General features: G+C 52.3%; 6 protein-coding genes across 6 annotated transcripts; 5 read left to right on the top strand and 1 right to left on the bottom strand.

The window, feature by feature from the left end:
* Nucleotides 1–33: 33 nt before the first annotated feature.
* On the top strand, nucleotides 34–1,586 carry N7443_004110 (sugar transporter family protein; the record flags this gene model as incomplete). Its single annotated transcript, XM_056884166.1, has 2 exons — nucleotides 34–210; nucleotides 270–1,586. 2 exons carry the CDS (start codon nucleotides 34–36, stop codon nucleotides 1,584–1,586), a joined length of 1,494 nt encoding a protein of 497 aa, XP_056742444.1.
* Nucleotides 1,587–2,928: 1,342 nt separating this feature from the next.
* On the top strand, nucleotides 2,929–6,409 carry N7443_004109 (GPI inositol-deacylase; the record flags this gene model as incomplete). The annotated part of the gene is made up of 3 exons (XM_056884165.1): nucleotides 2,929–3,486; nucleotides 3,538–6,128; nucleotides 6,181–6,409. The coding sequence occupies 3 exons, from the start codon at nucleotides 2,929–2,931 to the stop codon at nucleotides 6,407–6,409; spliced, it is 3,378 nt and encodes a 1,125-aa protein (XP_056742443.1).
* A 3,165-nt stretch (nucleotides 6,410–9,574) lies between these two features.
* N7443_004108 (putative translation elongation factor eEF-3) lies at nucleotides 9,575–12,838 on the top strand (the record flags this gene model as incomplete). The annotated part of the gene is made up of 3 exons (XM_056884164.1): nucleotides 9,575–10,009; nucleotides 10,038–12,696; nucleotides 12,753–12,838. 3 exons carry the CDS (start codon nucleotides 9,575–9,577, stop codon nucleotides 12,836–12,838), a joined length of 3,180 nt encoding a protein of 1,059 aa, XP_056742442.1.
* A 375-nt stretch (nucleotides 12,839–13,213) lies between these two features.
* Nucleotides 13,214–15,193, bottom strand: N7443_004107 (S9 family peptidase; the record flags this gene model as incomplete). Its single annotated transcript, XM_056884163.1, has 1 exon — nucleotides 13,214–15,193. The coding sequence occupies one exon, from the start codon at nucleotides 15,191–15,193 to the stop codon at nucleotides 13,214–13,216; it is 1,980 nt and encodes a 659-aa protein (XP_056742441.1).
* An 858-nt stretch (nucleotides 15,194–16,051) lies between these two features.
* N7443_004106 (uncharacterized protein) lies at nucleotides 16,052–16,315 on the top strand (the record flags this gene model as incomplete). Its single annotated transcript, XM_056884162.1, is given in 3 exon segments — nucleotides 16,052–16,132; nucleotides 16,144–16,212; nucleotides 16,235–16,315. The coding sequence occupies 3 exon segments, from the start codon at nucleotides 16,052–16,054 to the stop codon at nucleotides 16,313–16,315; spliced, it is 231 nt and encodes a 76-aa protein (XP_056742440.1).
* Nucleotides 16,316–17,582: 1,267 nt separating this feature from the next.
* Nucleotides 17,583–19,112, top strand: N7443_004105 (uncharacterized protein; the record flags this gene model as incomplete). The annotated part of the gene is made up of 5 exons (XM_056884161.1): nucleotides 17,583–17,707; nucleotides 17,789–18,376; nucleotides 18,428–18,523; nucleotides 18,606–18,890; nucleotides 18,947–19,112. 5 exons carry the CDS (start codon nucleotides 17,583–17,585, stop codon nucleotides 19,110–19,112), a joined length of 1,260 nt encoding a protein of 419 aa, XP_056742439.1.
* Between the last annotated feature and the right edge of the window lie 93 nt (nucleotides 19,113–19,205).

The raw sequence follows: 19,205 nt of genomic DNA, 5'->3' as shown, positions 1-19,205 counted from the left end.
TCGGTCCTTAAATTTACTCGCCGAGTGAACGCCATGGCCGAATCCCACAAGCCCCAGTACGAGGTGTCCTCGCCGGATGTCGAGGAGGATATGAGTATTGGGCGTTACATAGCCACGCGCATACCCACGCTCGTTCCACCGATGAATCCGGCGCCGAATCCATTCAAGGCGCTGACTCTACTCAACCGCCAGCAATGGCTGTTCTTTTCGGTGCGTTCTCACGGGCTCGTCTGGTACACCTTGAGAGATGTGATACTAATTATGTGAAGGTTGCGTTTATTGGGTGGACATGGGATGCGTTCGACTTCTTCACTGTCTCTTTGACTACGACTCAACTCGCTGCGAGCTTCGATAGATCCGTCACTGATATTACGTGGGGCATCACGCTGGTTCTAATGTTGCGATCTGTTGGAGCGATCACCTTTGGAATCGCATCCGACCGATATGGTCGCAAGTGGCCGTTTGTGGTTAACCAGCTACTCTTCGTGGTTCTAGAGCTAGGTACTGGTTTCTGTCAGACGTACAAGCAATTCCTGGCTTGTCGTTCGCTCTTTGGTATTGCTATGGGGGGTCTTTACGGTAATGCGGCTGCCACAGCCCTCGAGGATTGTCCTTCGGAGGCTCGTGGTATTATCTCGGGTTTGCTTCAGCAGGGCTACGCATTTGGTTATTTACTGGCTACTGCGCTTGCGCGCGGTCTCGTTGACACTACTCCTCACGGCTGGCGCCCGCTGTACTGGTTCGCTGCTTGTCCTCCAGTACTGATCATCGCCTTCCGTCTGTGTCTTCCGGAGACGGAGACCTTCCGCCGTCGACAGGCTACGCGCGAGGAGGTTCGCGGAGGCGTGGCTGCTTCTTTCATGTCCGAAGGAAAGGTTGCACTGAAGCGCCACTGGCTGTTGTTGGTCTACCTTGTGCTTTTGATGGCTGGTTTCAACTTCATGTCTCATGGATCGCAAGATCTTTACCCTACGATGTTGGAGAACCAGTTCAATTTCTCAAAGAACGCGGTGACCGTGACGCAAGTTGTCGCGAACCTGGGCGCGCTGACTGGTGGTACCCTGTGCGGATGGGCGAGTCAAATTTTCGGTCGCCGATTCTCGATTATCGTGATCAGCATTGTTGGTGGCGCGCTTCTCTACCCCTATACCTTCGTCACATCGCACAACGTCATTGCAGCGGCCTTCTTCGAACAATTCATGGTGCAGGGTGCATGGGGTGTGATCCCCATCCATCTGATGGAGCTGTCTCCTGGTCCCATCCGCACATTCGCTGTCGGCACAGCTTACCAGCTTGGTAACCTCGTGTCGTCTGCCAGTTCGACCATCGAGTCGACAATCGGAGAGCGCTTCCCGCTCCCGGCTACAAAGGAAGCTGCCCACCGCTACGAGTACGGCAAGGTCATTTGTATCTTCATGGGCTGCGTCTTTGCCTACACCATCATCGTAACCTTTATCGGACCCGAGCGTCTTGGTCGTAATTTTGATGCGGAGCACGATGCCGATCTGCAGGTTGTGGCTGCCCACCGTGGAATGGAGCGCGACGAAAGCGACCCAGAGAAGGCAACTGCCACCCGGGTGGAGTAGGCTGGGGGTTTTTCTTTGGTACTTGTTCTTGAATGATGTCCATATATACCTTGACGATGTGATGGCCGGATACCAAGTTGCTTATGGGTGACGATTAACTGCCATACGATAAGATATAGTGGCAATGAAATGATTTAATTTAATCTAGTTCACGAGACGCGCCAAGTATCGATTTAGAGACGATCTGGGGCCAAGAAACGATTAGCAGTGGTTCCAAGCAATCGACCCACTGAGGCTGTAAGCACAGACAAAATGATCTGAATCTGCTTAATTCGACGAGTGTCATCTTGGCAAGGTGCCAGTCCGAGGGTTGAAGGATTTCATCATGTTCATGATAGAAAAGGAATAATCAATTCATAGTAATACGTACCTGACTCTAACGTTTACTGTGGAAGAGATGGCATAGCACTTTGAATGGGAGGGAGTGCGTATTAATAGAGCGACTGGAACAAACCCCGCACTCAAAGCTTGCGGTGCACGACATGTGAGCCGATCTCTTTGGTTGGGCCTGAAATCAGGCTAATGAAGGATAAGCTACCTGTGTAGGTTATCTGCCGGGATTATGCCTGAGCACCATAGTATACAAGTGCCTCTCCAGTACCAGGTACGCCAAGAACTATACTGGTATAAGCCGGTCACGCCATTCGCCCTGAACGTGCTGTAATCGAAAGCTAGCCTAAGCTGCGCCACGACCCTAGCGTTTACAAACATGGCTAATTCTATGCCTGGATTTGGTAATACCACCTCTCATACGCGTCCTGCAGGTACGTTGGGTTTTATATGGTTGCCTGCGGGAATGATGGCCATGGCGACAAACAAGAAATAAATCAACTAGAACCAAGATGGATACCGGCAATCAAGACCCGTCCACTTAGCGACTTGCTTAGCGCACCTTAGGGCTGTCTCACTCTAGTTCTCGATAAGGTAGTCTACGGTCTCGAGCGGGTGGCAGTGACTTGGGGTGACACCCGCCGACTGCCAAGGCCGAGAATACCAATTCCGTCTAGAAGTCCAAATGCTCAAGATCCAAAAAGTCCTAATTCCCCTAAGTCGCATTCTAAATGTTCTCTCTTAGACTCTCCAGGTACCCAAGGTGATCCCTGTTTCTCCACAAAAGTTCAGGGACTCAGGGACCTTTTTTTTTTCTTGCCAAGTCTCGGGCCAAACCCCGAAGAGAAACCACTCTCCTTGGGAACCTTGAACCTTTTGACCTTCCGCATTCCTGTCGAATTCCCCCCTTCCACCCTCCCCTTCTCCCCCTCCTGCTCTCGCCTATTGGGTCCTGCGTGGCCCTGTGCCAAGATCCTTGTGTGCTGGATGAGTCCCGACTCCGCCTCCTCCAATGCACAGACGCTCATCGGGCTCCCCTGTCGAGGACGACACTGAAGATTCCCCAACCCGATCTCCAGACGACCATGGCCAAGCCATCGAGCCGAACGATAAATCGCGGTCGCAAATAGCTAGGCACGGGACCAGTTTCGATCTTCGCCGCGATAAAGGTTCCTCGAATCCGCGCTCGCGGAATTCCAGCCTCTGGCGCACCCCGTCGTCTCAACCGTCCAACGATACCAAAACCATGCCATTGGGCTCGCCCCGGCTTCCCCTGGAAGCTCCCTCGCCCGATGGCCGTCCCGCGCGCCAGTCCCGTCTGCGCAGTACTTGGTCAATTTCTATCCTCACGGCGTTCACCACATTGGCTGCCGTCGCGTTTTTATTATCGACCATGCGCTCTTTTGCTACGAGACAGGTTGGCGGAGATGGATGCGGCGTGCCGATGATGAGTCCGACTTTTATCCGGATGCTGGAATTCGACACGGAGCATACGCGCTTCGCGAGCAAGTACAATCTCTTCGTTTATCGAGAGGAGGGCGTGGATCCGTACACACAGGATAATATCGGGGTAGGATATCACCGGTGAGAAGATAGCGATGCATTGGCTGACTGTGATTAGTTGAATGGTGTACCGGTGCTTTTCCTTCCTGGCAACGCTGGTAGTTACCGACAAGTCCGATCACTGGCCGCGGAGGCCTCCCGGCATTATTACGATGTTGTTCGACACGACGATGAACGCCATGCGGCTGGAACGCGCAGCTTGGACTTTTTCATGGTGGATTTCAATGAGGACATGGCCGCGTTCCATGGGCAGACGTTGTTGGATCAAGCTGAATACGTGAACGAAGCCATCTCCTACATCCTCTCCCTCTATCACGACCCGCGACGAACTCGCCGAGATCCTGGTTTACCGGATCCCAGTGCGGTGATCCTAATCGGCCACTCCATGGGTGGAATTGTGGCCCGCACTGCCCTGACCATGGCCAACTACCAGGCCAACTCGGTCAACACGATCATCACCATGTCTGCCCCGCACGCGAAACCACCCGTGTCCTTCGACTCCGATATCGTTCACACGTACAAGCAAATCAACGACTACTGGCGTGAGGCCTACTCACAAACGTGGGCCAACAACAACCCATTGTGGCATGTGACGTTGATCTCAATCGCCGGCGGTGCGCGCGACACTGTGGTTCCGTCCGATTACACCAGTATCACATCGCTCGTGCCCGAGACGCATGGATTCACCGTGTTCACATCATCTATTCCCGGTGTGTGGATCGGCATGGATCATCTCTCGATCACCTGGTGTGATCAATTCCGGAAAGCGATTATCAAGTCCCTGTTCGATATTATTGACGCCCGGCGTCCAACCCAGACGAAACCGAGAGCAGAGCGTATGCGATCACTCAAGCGGTGGTACTTGACTGGATTGGAGGCAGTCGCTGAAAGGACGCTGGCGCAGAAAGAGCCAAACACTCTGTTGACTCTTGAAGACAACGCCAACACAATTCTGGCTCAGGGCCAGCGGCTTATCCTCCGTGAACTGGGCTTGCAGCATGGTCCGGATGTGCGGCTATTGCCGATTCCGCCTCAGGGTGTATCGGGCAAGAAGTTCACGCTCATAACAGACCAGACTCTGGATAAACAGGGAAATATCGAAGTGTTGTTCTGCAGCGTGTTCCCGTTGAATAACGGCCGATCCGCCATCTTCTCCATGAACTTGGATTTCTCTGGAGGTACCGTGGGTTCGACTCGCTTGGCTTGTAAAAGTGCGGCGGACGATGTCATTCATCTTCCTGCTTCAAGCCCGTCATCGAAGAATGCATGGGAGCGTGTGCCGCCATTCTCCTACCTTCAGTATGATCTGGAGGGTCTTGCAGAGCACCAATTTGTAGCTGTTGTGGACAAGGCCAATGTGCCCACACCGGGCTTCTTGGTCGCGGAGTTCTCGGACAGCTCAGACTCGATGATTCGGGCCAAGGTTGGCCTGGGCAGTTTGCTGGGTGCAGGTCTCAAGATGAGACTTCCTGCCAACAGGCCCATGCTCACTGAAGTGCAGGTCCCAGCATTGCACTCCAGTCTTCTTGACTACCGACTCAAGATCATTCGGCACCCGCAAAAGGAGGAGCTTTTCGCTCCGCTGCTTCGACAGTCCATCCCTGACCCTCATGAGTCAAAGTTCTTTGTGAATGTCGACGAGGTCAATGTCAACCTACACGGAATTGCACCATATATGCCAACGCCGATGCGTGAGCAGGCCGCTAAGGGCGGTGTGTCGTTCCAGCTATGGACTGATCCTAGCTCTGGCTCGACGGTCGACATCTCGCTGCAGATTGATGTTGCTAGCAGTCTGGGCGAGCTGGTGATGAGATACCGCACTGTCTTTGCGGCCTTCCCGCTGCTGGTTGTGGCTCTTGTGCTCCGCAAGCAGTTCCAGATCTACGACGCGACTGGTTCGTTCATCCCCTTCACCGATGGTCTCGACCGCGCCTTGCGCTCCTCCCTCCCATTGTTGTTGGTGGCCATGTCGTTGTTAGCATCTTCTCTCGCTACCTCCAAAGCCCTTCCTCAGTCCGATGACCCCTTCCATTGGCGAACTAATTCGACTGAAACTCCTCTTGATTTTACAAAGAACGACCTTCTTCTGGGATCGCAAGATGCATTTTTCTGGTTCCTTATTCCAATCTTTGGACTTATCAGCGTTGGCGTTTGCGTCTTGGTTAATTATGCCGCCCTTATTCTCGTCAACATCTTTTCCCTTATTTACGGAGCCGTGAACAGCAAGTCGGGTTATATTCGACGCGAAGACCGAGGAAACCTCCCGATCTTCAGCTCACCTACCCCTCGGCGACGCGTGATTCACACGGTAGTCCTGCTTATTCTTGTCTCGACAATCATTCCGTACCAGTTTGCCTACATGGTTGCGTGTATCGTGCAGCTGGCCACGACTGTGCGGTCGCAGTGGCATGCGAAGGAGACCAGGTCCGCCCAGCACATCAATTTCAACAACTATGCGCATTCTATCCTCATTCTGATGTTGTGGATCTTGCCCATAAATGTGCTGGTGCTTCTGGTCTGGGCACACAACCTCGTGGTGCACTGGTTCATGCCCTTCTCCTCTCACCACAACGTACTGTCTGTCATGCCGTTCCTCCTCCTCGTCGAGACGATGACTAGCGGTGCGATGATCCCGCGGATCACGAACCCGTACGTTCTCGGTCCACTTGTTTCCCTCTCTGTTCCATGCTAACATCAACAGGTTCAAACACGTCACCTCCATAATCTTTTTCGCCATCGCCATATACTCCGCCATTTACGGCGTGACATACGCCTACCTCCTCCACCACCTAGCCAACCTCCTCTCGGCTTGGTTCGTCGGCATTTACTTAGTCGGAAACAATTTCTCCCCTCGTCGTCTCTGGCGCATCATCGACGGCGACGAGCTTCCTTCCGAATCAGGGAGCCGCCACGTCAAGAAGAAGCCATGAGAGAAAGACAGAGCCCACTAATCACGTTATTGAATTTTGTACGCACTGGAGTTGTGCATCTGGGAATGGAGTTTGAGCGTTTTCCTTGTATAGACAATCTCTGTGATCGGATCTCTTGGCCGCTAATTCCGGTATATTGTTACTTCGGATATCTGCTACCCAGAATGAATCCGATCCATCCTCCACCTGAACGATGGCCCGGGAGCTGAGACTGAGACACTCGATAGCTTGCCACCGGTCGTCGATCTCCGGGCGCGGCGGAGGTCTTGTGTATATACCAGCCCCTATTTGTTTGATTTCCCTGTTCTATCGATCTGGACATAGATTTCTGGGCGCCGGGTCTGGGCGGATTTGGTTGACTTGCTTTTTGTTGTTTGTCGTTATAGATCCGGCCCGGCTGACATACTAATTGTCTACACTTTTCACTTTTCACTTTTCACTTTTCCTCTTTCTTCTTTCTTCTTTCTTCTTTCCTTGTTAAGTATGAGACTTAAGAGTGGCATGTAAGAGATACAGGCCTGGTCTGTTAGTTCAAGGGCGGATGATCTTAGTCCTGACTCACATGTGCATGATTACTCCTGTGCTTTCTGCTCGGAACTGGCGTTGGGGGTCTTCCCAGAGTACACCGAAGACAAGGAAGTACCTAGAACCCCTTTTCCCTTCGTTATTTCTAGGATCTAGAGATGATAGGTCGGGCTGTCCAGTGCCCCCGTGAACAATGTATCAGAGCGCAGGTCTGAGCGTCTAGCAGGAAAGAGAAAGGGGCAGCGCTTCGACAAAGTTGATGGCTGACAGGGGCAGCCACCAGGCAATAAAAATTAATCAGTCGATGGACAGGGGCAGTGTCCAAAGTCCAAAATATAATAATAATAATAATAAGGGGGCGCAATAAACAGCTGAGGTACCACCATACGAGGCCGTCATCTATCAAGACTAAGGCTATACCCACGCGAGAACTGGATCCTACCCCAGATTCGAAATCAAACAAAGGGGTGGAGACTCAGCTTCGGCAAGGAGGTTCTTTTTCCCCAGGATCGGATTCGCAACAAAGGGGACGAACCCAGCCCAGCCCTGCAGCCCCATAGAATAGACAACGGGGGCAGATGCCATGCGGATCCACCCTCTCTACTCCCCGTAGTTCTATACTAAGACACATAGCTCGCACGATCAAACCCTCCTCGATTCTGAAATGACTTCGAGTCGACGTAATGACCTCTCCCCTGAGTTCAGTGGCAACACGCCACAAAGCAGTAACCCTCCGCCTCGATACGGCGAAAGTCAAGGTGAAAATTCGGGTGTGTCGGATACTCAATACGAATCATAATGTCTAGGGTAGCCTACGGACAGCCCGATGGAACAATAAAGGACTTTTTTTTCTTTTTTTTTACTTTTCTCCCCGTACCAGGTTCAGGACGGGGAGAAATGCTAGAAAGGCGGTTCCGTTTCTGGGTATATCACACCGAAACAGTAAGGGCCGATGCCTTAAAGTTCCAGACCCACTGGCCGGTTGGCCCGAGTTCACTTGCTTTTTTTTCTTCCTTTTTTTTGCCACCCGGGTGCTTTCGCGGGGGATAAGGGATAAGGGATAAGGATGACCTGCAGGGGTGAGGCAAAGGTTTTTTTTGGTTTTTTTTGACTGGCTTTTTTCCAACTGTTCTAAGAATACCCAGTTACATAGTTCCATGCAGAGAAAAGTTTGAATGCAGTCGCGCGATAAGCGATAAGAAAGGGGGGGAGCGGTGAGGGGCTTGAGGGGCTTGGAAAAGAGCGGTGTTGCGCGGTATCAAACATACCCCGAGCATTTTCGGTGTTTCACTTGACTCGACTGGGCTATATCCCTAGATACCGAGTCTTTGATTTTGCTCGGTTCCGTCATGTATTGAAGTTATCTATGTACCCCTGAAAAATTAAATTTCTGATTCGGATTGATTGCCCCGTGCCGATGGAGGCCTGCAGATCCCGGGCTGACTGTTCATTTCTTTTTGTAGATTTTATTATTTTATTATTATCTTTTTAAGATTTGATCGAGAATCTCTATCTTATTTTCCGATTACTCATTTCTCATTACTCATTTCTCATTTCTGGGCTGGCTCGTCAGCCCGCAGCTGGAGTACATCAAGGTACGAGTACAAGGGCAAAGGCAAAGGCAAAGTATGACAGAGAAGCATCGGGTATACGGCTGAGCCAGGCATGTCCTGAGCTGTCAATAGGTTAGTCTTGAGACGGACAAAAACGGGTGTAGACTATGCTGGTTCAACTCTAAAAATACTGTATTCGGGTGCTGGGCTTCTCGAAACCCTGTGGGGTGCATGATTGGATGTTCAACGGCCGGGATAGGACTGCGCCACCCGATCATGAGAGTGGCGACCTGGGAGAAAATACTGGCACCTTCGCCCTATAGGTATGTGCTAGGCTGGTTTCATGCTCGGGTTTGATTCGAAATACGGTCCATAGTCTATACTTTATGGACTAAGCTCTTTGCTCGGAGGGGTAATGCCGAAGTGGGTATAGTAGGTAGGTGGTCGCCGTCATTTAGACAAAAGAGGGAAAAGAAAAAGTAACGAGGCAGATACAGGTACAAGCAGATACAGGTCGATCGGTCCCTATGACAGCCTAGGATAGCCTACGACAGCCTTAGGGAGCTAAGCTGGAGTGAAGACAGGCATAGTGAAGATGACATGACATCTTCAGTGAATGCCACGGAAACCGCCCACCAAAGACAATTTCTTTTCCCAGCAACAGACTAGACTCCAATAAGCATCGAGGGATTCGGGAGAACACATACGCATGTCCAATCGGGGCCTAGTACGGTCCTCCTCTAAACCAAATCCGGGTCTAGTGCGGGACGCCCGCCGCTCATGAAAAAAAAATTTTGAACCCAGGGTTTTGGGCGGCGAGGGGCCACACAGCCGATAAATATCTGCCCCCCCTTCTCCCCTCCTCCTCTCATCCTCTCCTCCCCATCTTTTGTCTTTTTGAGGTCTGGTCCTCTCTTTCTTTTCTGTTTTTCTGTTTCTGCATAGACAGAAATAGACCAGCTCATACACACGAGCGCTGCGTCCTTGGACAGCCGACGCAGTTTTTGGGCAACGCTCATACCAGTGATACCCATAGAAAAAAATCTCTTTTTCTAATCTTTGTTTTCCACCCCAAAAGTTCGACAAAATGCCCGCCGCCGTCGCTTCTTCCCCCGCCGCCACCGGCAAGGAGACCGCCCAGTCGGTCGCCATCCTTGAGGATCTCATCAAGAACCTCAACATCTCCACCTCGGCTGATGAGGTCAACGCTGCCGCCAGCAACCTCGCCACTCTCTTCAGCGGTCCCATCCCCGAGCAGACTCTTCCCCTGAAGGCCGTCGAGACCTTCAAGAAGCAGCTCGGCAACAAGAAGGATGCCGTTGCCCGCGAGCGTGCCCTCGAGGGCATCCGCGCCATCGCCTCCCACCGGACCATCGCTCCTGGTGTTGAGCCCCACCTTGTGTCCCTCCTTCTGCCCGTCCTCAACGCGGTCGGTGACAAGATGGTCCCCGTCAAGGAGGCCGCCCAGAGCACCGCCGCTGCCATCGTTCAGGCTGTCTCTGGCAACGCCGTCAAGGCTGTTGTCCCCCCCCATTCTGGAGTCCCTCCAGACTGCCCAGAAGTGGCAGGAGAAGATGGCTGCCCTGACCTGTCTGGAGGCTCTCATCGAGACTGCCCCCGCTCAGCTCTCCTACCAGGTGCCTGCCCTCATTCCCGTCATCTCCGAGGCCATGTGGGACACCAAGTCCGAGATCAAGAAGGCCGCCTACGCCACCATGGAGAAGGTCTGCGGTCTCATTGTCAACAAGGATATTGAGCGCTTCATTCCCGAGCTCATCAAGTGTATCGCCAAGCCCGAGAACGTCCCCGAGACTGTTCACTTGCTCGGTGCCACCACTTTCGTTACTGACGTGACTGGCCCTACCCTCGCTATCATGGTTCCCCTTCTTGACCGTGGTCTTGTCGAGCGTGAGACTGCCATCAAGCGTAAGTCTGCCGTCATTGTCGACAACATGTGTAAGCTCGTGGAGGACCCCAACATTGTTGCTCCCTTCTTGCCCAAGATGTTGCCCGCCTTGAACAAGAACAACGAGACTCTCGCCGACCCCGAGGCCCGTGAGAAGACCAAGCAGGCTCTCGAGACCCTGTCCCGTGTCGGTAACATCGTCGATGGCAAGATCCCCGAGGTCTCCACCGCTGGTGACATCTCTACCGTGTCCACCATTTTCAAGGAGATCCTTGCCGAGAAGAAGGTTTCCAAGGACGTCATGGAGAAGTCCGAGGCTGTCATCAACTACGTCGGTGCCATCGCCGGTCAGCTCGTCGACGAGAAGGACTCCGACAACACCACCTGGATCCAGAACTGCACTCCCTTCATCATCGCCGTTGCCGGTGAGGCCGAGGCCAAGAACATTGCCGAGACTCTCCGCAAGAAGGCTTCCCCCGAGGCTGCTGCCGCTGATGAGGTTCCCTCCGATGAGGAGGACGGTGTTGACCTTTGCAACTGTACCTTCTCTCTGGCCTACGGTGCCAAGATTCTGCTCAACCAGACTCACCTTCGCCTGAAGCGTGGTCAGCGTTACGGTCTTCTCGGTCCCAACGGTTCCGGTAAGACCACCCTCATGCGCGCTATCAACAACGAGCAGCTTGAGGGCTTCCCCAAGAAGGATGAGGTCAAGACCGTCTACGTCGAGCACGACCTTGACGCTGCCGATACCGAGCTGACTGTCTGCGGCTGGACCGTCAAGAAGCTCCAGGAGGTCGGTCTCAACCCCGTTGAGGCTGAGGTCCGTGACAAGCTTGTCAACGAGTTCGGCTTCCAGGAGTCTCAGCTCGATGGCTCCATTGGTGCCCTGTCTGGTGGTTGGAAGATGAAGCTCGCTCTGTGCCGTGCTGTCTTCGAGAGCCCCGATATTCTCCTGCTCGACGAGCCCACCAACCACTTGGACGTCAAGAACGTTGAGTGGCTCGAGAACTACCTCAAGTCCTCCCCTTGCACTTCCATCATGGTCTCCCACGACTCTCGCTTCCTTGACCACGTTATCCAACACGTTGTCCACTACGAGCGTTTCAAGCTCAAGCGTTACCGTGGTACCCTCTCCGACTTCGTCAAGCGTGTCCCCTCCGCTCGCTCCTACTACGAGCTCGGTGCCTCCGAGATGGAGTTCAAGTTCCCCGAGCCCGGTTTCCTCGAGGGTGTCAAGACCAAGTCCAAGGCCATCATCCGTGTCAACAACATGTCTTTCCAGTATGAAGGCACTCCCAAGCCCCAGATCAAGGACATCACTTTCCAGGTCTCTCTTGGCTCCCGTATTGCCGTCATCGGTCCCAACGGTGCCGGAAAGTCCACTCTCGTTAATGTCCTGACTGGTGAGCTTATCCCCACCGCCGGTGATGTCTACCAGCACGAGAACATCCGTATCGCCTACATCAAGCAGCACGCTTTCGCCCACATTGATAACCACTTGAACTCTACTCCCTCCGAGTACATCCAGTGGCGTTTCCAGACCGGTGAGGACCGTGAGACCATGGACCGCGCCAACAAGATCGTCACCGAGGAGGACGAGAAGGCCATGGACAAGATCTACAAGGTCAACGACACCTTCCGTCGTGTCATTGGCATCCACTCTCGCCGCAAGTTCAAGAACACCTACGAGTACGAGATCTCCTGGTCTCTGGGTGACAACATCGGCATGAAGTCCGAGAAGTGGATTCCCATGATGTCCAACGAGAACACCTGGTTGCCCCGTTCCGAGATTATCGCTTCCCACCAGAAGCAGGTCGCCGAGGTCGACCAGAAGGAGGCCCTTGCCTCCGGTCAGTTCCGTCCCCTTGTCCGCAAGGAGATCGAGCAGCACTGCGCCAACTTCGGTCTCGATAACGAGCTGGTTTCTCACTCCCGCATGCGTGGTCTCTCCGGTGGCCAGCGTGTTAAGGTTGTTCTCGCCGCTTGCTCGTGGCAGCGTCCCCACGTCATCGTTCTTGACGAGCCCACTAACTACCTCGACCGTGACTCCCTTGGTGCTCTCTCCAAGGCCATCAAGTCCTTCGAGGGTGGTGTTATCATCATTACTCACTCCCGTGAGTTCACTGAGGACCTGACTGAGGAAGTCTGGGCCGTCAACCACGGTCTCATGACCCCCTCCGGCCACAACTGGGTCCAGGGTCAGGGCTCCGGTCCCCGTCTTGATGCCAAGGGTGACGACGAGGAGGACAAGTTCGACGCCATGGGTAACAAGATCGTTGTCGAGAAGAAGAAGAAGCTTACTGGTATGTTTTTCCCACTTTCATTACTCGCAATGAACACCGCTAACATGTTATTACAGGATCTGAGCTTCGCAAGAAGAAGAAGGAGCGTGCTGCCCGCCGCAAGCGTGGTGAGGAGGTCTTCTCCGACGAGGACGATATCTAAATCATCTGACTCGATAGGAGTGCTTTGTAACGGAGTTTTTAATGTTTTGATGAATTTCTTAGTTGTTGCTGAGAACAAAATACATTTCCAGGCTGTTCAGACCAACTTTTTTTTCTATAGTAGACTTTGAGATGTTTCAATGCTGGCTAGCCTTTCAATACTATTTTCCATTGATCAAACCCCTCCCTCAGATTCCGGCCGTACTCCTGGGCTCTCTGCGTTCGCAAATGCTAGATTCATGGTTCTTGATGATAGGTTTGTGCCAATTCGAAGGCCATGGAGATACAGTAAGGTCTGCCTAGCTTCCAGGAGATAGTGATTATAAAAACATAACAAGATGTGAAAGCTTAGATTTCATATTGTAATTATTCCAGCTCACTGCAAGTGCATATCATAAAACTGCCTCATCCGCTTCCACATATCTATCAGATGCTTCCTCTCAGAAATCATATGTCCTTCACGGGGATAAGTCACCATTTCGACAGGCACGTTGTTATGAATACAAGCCCGGTAAAAAGCAACACCCTGGGTCAAGGGCACACGCACGTCGTCCTCGCCATGAAGAATCAAGATGGGCGTCTTCACATTACGCATCCTCCACAATGCGCTTCCCTGTCGACCATTCGTGTTTCGTATCCATCTCTTCGATGCCTGATCCGCGTCGTCTACCTCAAGTTCTGCATTGACATCTACATCCCATGGCATCCCGCCGGCCAATTCACCCTCAAACCAGTATGCATCGCTAGTCATCGCCATAGCGTCCCAGTCCACCACGCCTGCGCCACAAACAGCTCCCCGGAACAGGAAATCATTGCGGGTGACGGCGAAGTATGACAAGAACCCGCCTTGTGACCAGCCACCTATCGCCACTCGCGAGGGGTCCACGAGGCCATCTTCAATGCAGCTTCGGAGGATATCGATACAATCTGTGTAGTCGACTGTTCCAATCTGTCCACGGGCGTACGCGGCGTGTTTTTCACCCCGACCACTCCCGCCACGGTAATTCGGACAAAGAACTGCGTATCCGGCTGAGACGAGTAGTGGCGCCTCGAGGAAGTGGCAGACAGTAAAAGCAGTGTTTATGCGCCAGTATGGTCCTCCGTGCGGCATGAGAATGGTGGGAAGAGGACCATCCTCCGCCTTGTACTTGGAAGGCATGTAGATCATACCGTCGAGGGAGTAGCCGTCTGATGCGGTCGCCGAGACCGAGCAAGCCTTGGATATTTTGAGAGCGGCTATGCTGGAATTGTGATCTGACAGCTGTACTGTACCTTCTGACTCGGAGATAGAGAAGACTTCCTCCGGGTTCGACCCGTCGCCTTTGGTGATCGCAATGACGGTCTTCTCTGCAGTTGTAAGGATGGCGAATGAGGCTAGCGCATGCTCTCCACGATGTACCAGAGTACAGTTGCCATCCTGTATTGAGAAGAGTTCATCATGAAGGTCATGTTGAACATGACAAGCTAGGGAGGACTGATTCTTTCGAATGCCCACGCAACAGCTCTCTTCAGATTCGTGTTCAGTATACGAGCCCTTTTCAATATCTAGCTGATGTAGGGACAGGGAAGTTGTGATGGATCTCGGCTCGAGGCCTGCATTGAAGTAGACGCCGTAATTCCCCCATGCAATCTGCCGAATTGCCCCGGGGTACTCAGTGACAGTGTTCGACTTTGCTTCGACAAGGGATGCAGTGCAAATTTTCGTACCATGGATCACAGCAGCGTTAACATCCGGCTCTTTGTGCTCGACATAGACGATTTGCTTCGAGTCAGGTCCCCAAGAGAAGTCATGCACATGCCTGTCACCCGACACAATGGTTGAGACTTGTCTTGTCGCTGCGTGGACAATCCTCAGGCGACAGTATTTCAAGTTCTCTCCCCAGACTTTGGCATCATCTTTCTCCTTCTCTTTGCGGGCCTGTTCGTCTGTCTTCTCGTCTGCGCTGGTATATGCAATATACGCACCGCTGGGACTCCATTCAAAAGCGGCAATGGGTTCGTCGTTTTCAACAGGCGTCACAGGATAGGCTTCACCTCCATCCACATGCATCACATATAGAGTCGAGCTTTTGCCCGGATGATCCCGGTCGGACTTGAACGCGAGAGAAGTCCCATCTGGTGACCACTGTGGCTGTTGATCGTTGGACAGGCCGGAGGTGAACTGACGGGCGCTTTTTTCTTCGCCAACCTTGGCTATCCAAATTGACGAGGTGGCATTTTCGCCGTTCTTGCTGAATGATTGTAGTACGTAGACGGCTTGGTTACCATCGGGAGAAATACAAAGATCTTTGGGAATCTGGAGGTCGGCCAAGGCTTCCACGCTCAATTCGGCCTTGTGCTTTGGGTTGGTCACCATCGTAGATGCTGTGTATATTAATTTGCTGAATGATTTCCCATCACGTTATAGGGCTGGATAAACAGTGACTCGTGGGAGAGTGGTTGGTGCCTCGGGGGCTCTGCATCACCTGTCGAGGTTAAGGTACCCCGCAGTTTATCAGGCAGACTTATATAACCCCTGCATCCACGCCGGTCGGGGCACTTGGTTTCATTTAGCGGGTATGTTCACGCAGAAGAATAAGTCTTACCTCCATGCGGGTTTATTGGGACCGGATAACGGAGAAATACGGGGCAGGGGCTATCATATTGGGAAAAGAAAAGCATGGCGGAACGCAAGCACCATGTTAGTATGTCTTCCATAATTTCATAGGCGTTCAAGACAAATGTGAATATTTTCTCTAGCGTTTCTTTCTCGTCTGCTCGTCATCTATGATTCCACCGAGCTTCAAATTTTGCTAATGTATGCCTCATTTCCTCGTCATGAACACTCCAAGTACCGCCTTTCTTCGTTTCGTCGTCGTCGATTATACCGCATGCTTTCATTCTGTCCGGGTCATTTTGACGCCAAGATTTTGTCTCATCGCAGGAATCTCCGATGTGTTTTCGTGCTACACGTATTATAAATATGCAACTAGGAGGCAGTGCATCGATCAATTCCAACGGGAGATTGCTCTGTGAGGCTGCCGTCTGGGCTTCCATCTTGGTAAGGGAATCCAGAGCAGCGCTGGAAGTCATCTTCCATATGCCCGGAGTTTTATATTTGCACGATCCCATTTTGGGCAACATTGCAAGTACGTGCAGGTGGATTATGTAAAGGGCTCTGTATTTCCTGTCAGCATCTCATCTGGTACAGGGGAAGAGAAATCGAACGAACCGAATGGCCATCACGTTCGCTGTACAGAAGAACCCCCACTTCCCTTCCGCTCGGTCCATGACCACAGAAAAGAATGTGCGCAAGGTATGATCTAGTCCATCGAGCCGAATCAGCCTCGAGTCGAGGTCTGGGACTTCGAGTGCTTGGAAGACTTGGTCGAGGAGGTATGCCGCTTGCGTGATGCAGGAGAAGCCAACAGATTCTTCTAAAGATGGGTTTCCTGTGGATATGGGTATTCTGTTCATGGGCAAGGGCGGGTGGATCTGAGGTAGAGGTGGGCTTTGACTCATGGTGACTGGTTCTGGCGGGGGTTCATTTGTGATTCTCGAAACGAATGGTGGACTGAAATCGTCAAGCTCGCAAAAAAAGGTTCTGTTTTTATTGTCAGTCTTGCTTCATGCATTGATGTCTGTTGACTTTACCTTTCGCAGATGATGATTCCCCACCACGTGTTCGACTCTTCTGTCTGCAAGGGTGGAACCGGATCGGCAGCTTTCACTGGACGTGCGAGGTGCAGACCGATAGTATACCCCATTCTTGCACAGTTCCCGATTGACGAAATCGCATTGTGGATCTTTCCATTGGCATACTCATACGCGGCGATGATCACTCCCGCCTGAACGAGAGGTAGAGATGGCGGGAAGGATGTCTGCACTTGCGTGACAATCGATTTTGCCGTCAAATACAGCGTATCCTGATCAATTGGCTGAGGCTGCCGGGAGAAGTCCGGATGGTAAGCAATCAAGCACATGCACAGTAACAAAACCGAGAACGCCGCCGGGGGTACATCTTCTTGGGCAAGCTGCCCATGGAAGCGAGGACGCGAGAGGACAGGAATGAAGGAGTGGATCCCACGGAAATAGCGTGCACTAATATCCTCCACGTCTAGACCCGTTGTTCGAATGATTCGAAGGATCTGAAAATATAAAGTGGACTCAAAAGTTGTCGGCGCTGACAGAAGCACGTCCGACAATGTGGTGGAGAGAAGCAGGGATGAGCGGATAATGGGACAAGGAAAGGCCAATACTTTTGGCTGAATTGAGAAGTGCTTGATATCCGGGGATGCATACTGGCACTCTAGCTTTTTCCTGCTTTCATTAGTCCTGTGCTAGATGGTAGGTGAACTTGAAACGCACTGAACGCAGTAGCCACAGCTCGGCTGGGCCCTGTCGCACTTCTTTTTGCGCAGCTTGCAGCTGACGCAGACAAAGCGTACACTCCCGGTCGATGCCATGATTGCCCTTGAATCGCAATGGATGGGCCGAAGTGCAATAGAATGCCATTACAAATCGGGAAGAGCCGAAAGACGAAACGGGAAAGGCGGCGCCGACAAGTGGAGCTCGGCGGCCGCCGATGGGGCTTGTTAATGAAGGGGATCGAGAGAGATAGTGGAGTTGATCATGATTTTGAACAGTGGTCGCCAGCCGTTTTGGCATTTTGCAAGTCGGTATATAGTCAGGGGGGAATTCCGAGGGGAAAAGCTGGAGTAGATCCCCCATTTTACCGTCTAAACACCGTTTTGGGCGAGTTCACTATGCCGAGCGACAAGGAAGTCGGACCAAATGAGCCAGATCTCCCGCCCGAAGGAGGCCTTCAAGGATGGTTGTGTGTGGGAGGTGCTTTTCTCTCACTCTTCAGCACATTCGGGTTTTTGAACGCGTGAGCAATCTATCCAAAGCGGTCATTGCCTGAGGCAACCCATATTTTTTGACCCCGACTGAAACAAATGTGACTGTACAGAATTGGCGTCTTTCAAACCTTCTACCAAGAGACCACTCTAAAAGATTACAGCTCGTCGGACATCGCCTGGATCTTCGCCGTTCAACTATGTCTGATGTGGGCACTCGGTCCGCTCTATGGACGAGTCCTAGACACGTACGGTCCAGCCCCGGTACTGTACCCGTGCAGTTTCCTATGCGTCTTTTCTCTGTGTATGACGAGTCTCGCAGACAAGTACTATCAGATATTTCTGGCGCAGGGCCTAGGATTCGGCATAGGTGCAGGCGGGGTATTCACCACAGCCATGGTCTGTGTAGGCCAATGGTTCGTCAAGAGACGCGGGCTGGCTATTGGTATAGCGAGTTGTGGTTCTAGTTTTGGCGGCGTGATCTTCCCCATCTTCCTGAACCGTGTCATTGAGGACGTGGGCTTCTACGGCGCGGTTCGATACACAGCTTTGCTGGTTGGGGTTCTCATGGCGGTGTCCTGCCTGATGGTCCGATCGAGATTACCGAAAAAAGCATGGAACAGGAAGGCGCCGTGGTTCGACCTGACACTGTTCAAAGACAAGCAGTTCGTGCTGTATATCCTAGGCGCTTATTTAGTCATGTCAGTCGTGTCCCCCATCTGCAAGAGGAAACTCACTAACAACGGGCACAGGTGGGGACTCTGGGGCCCTTTCGATTATATCTCCGATATGGCGCAGAGTAAAGGATTCTCCCCTACGCTGGCTATTTACTTGCTTTCAATAATAAAGTACGGTTGACGAATTCACTCCTTTCGGTTTCAGGAATCCCGGCTGGATATCATGTCACTGACTCGCAATTCTCAAATCTAGCGCAACCTCGGTGTTTGGCCGGATTCTCCCACCGTATCTGGCAGATCACCTCGGCCATTTCAACGTGCTCACAATGTGTGCTCTGCTGACGGGCATTTCGATGTTGTGCCTGTGGCTGCCATTCAACTTCCACCCATCTCATGCGGGTATCATCGTGTTCTCCTTAGTCTACGGCTTTGTGAGCGGGGCCGTCGTATCTTTACTCATGCCATGCGTCGCCAAATCTGGAAGTCTAGAAACATTAGGCCAGCGCTTTGGAACTTTCCAAACGGTTATTTCCGTCAGGTAGGCGTTCTGTGAGGTAGTAGTATCCTTTCATGCTTTTGCTAAGCTTTGTTTAGTTGCCTTACCGGCCTGCCAATCATGGGTAGCATCTTGACCCGACAAGGCGGAACCGACTTCTCTGGACTCCAAATTTTTGCTGCGGTAGCTGCACTGCTTGGGGCGTGTTTACTGGCCTGGTCCACGTATCTCTTGTCGCGGGCTCGTGGGAACTGGCGAATGTAAAAATGCGTGGTAAATCACTGCATCCGGGGACTATTACTTTCATGTGTCCGCAATGACATACAGCTAGAACCTTGCTTGGGAATGTGATGTTCT

The sequence above is a fragment of the Penicillium atrosanguineum genome, assembly GCF_028827265.1.
Source record: "Penicillium atrosanguineum strain IBT 20685 chromosome Unknown utg000003l_segment0_segment0, whole genome shotgun sequence".
Taxonomy (NCBI): Eukaryota; Fungi; Ascomycota; class Eurotiomycetes; order Eurotiales; family Aspergillaceae; genus Penicillium; species Penicillium atrosanguineum.
Note: the sequence above shows the minus strand (reverse complement) of the source record. Positions and strands in the feature narration are given on the sequence as shown.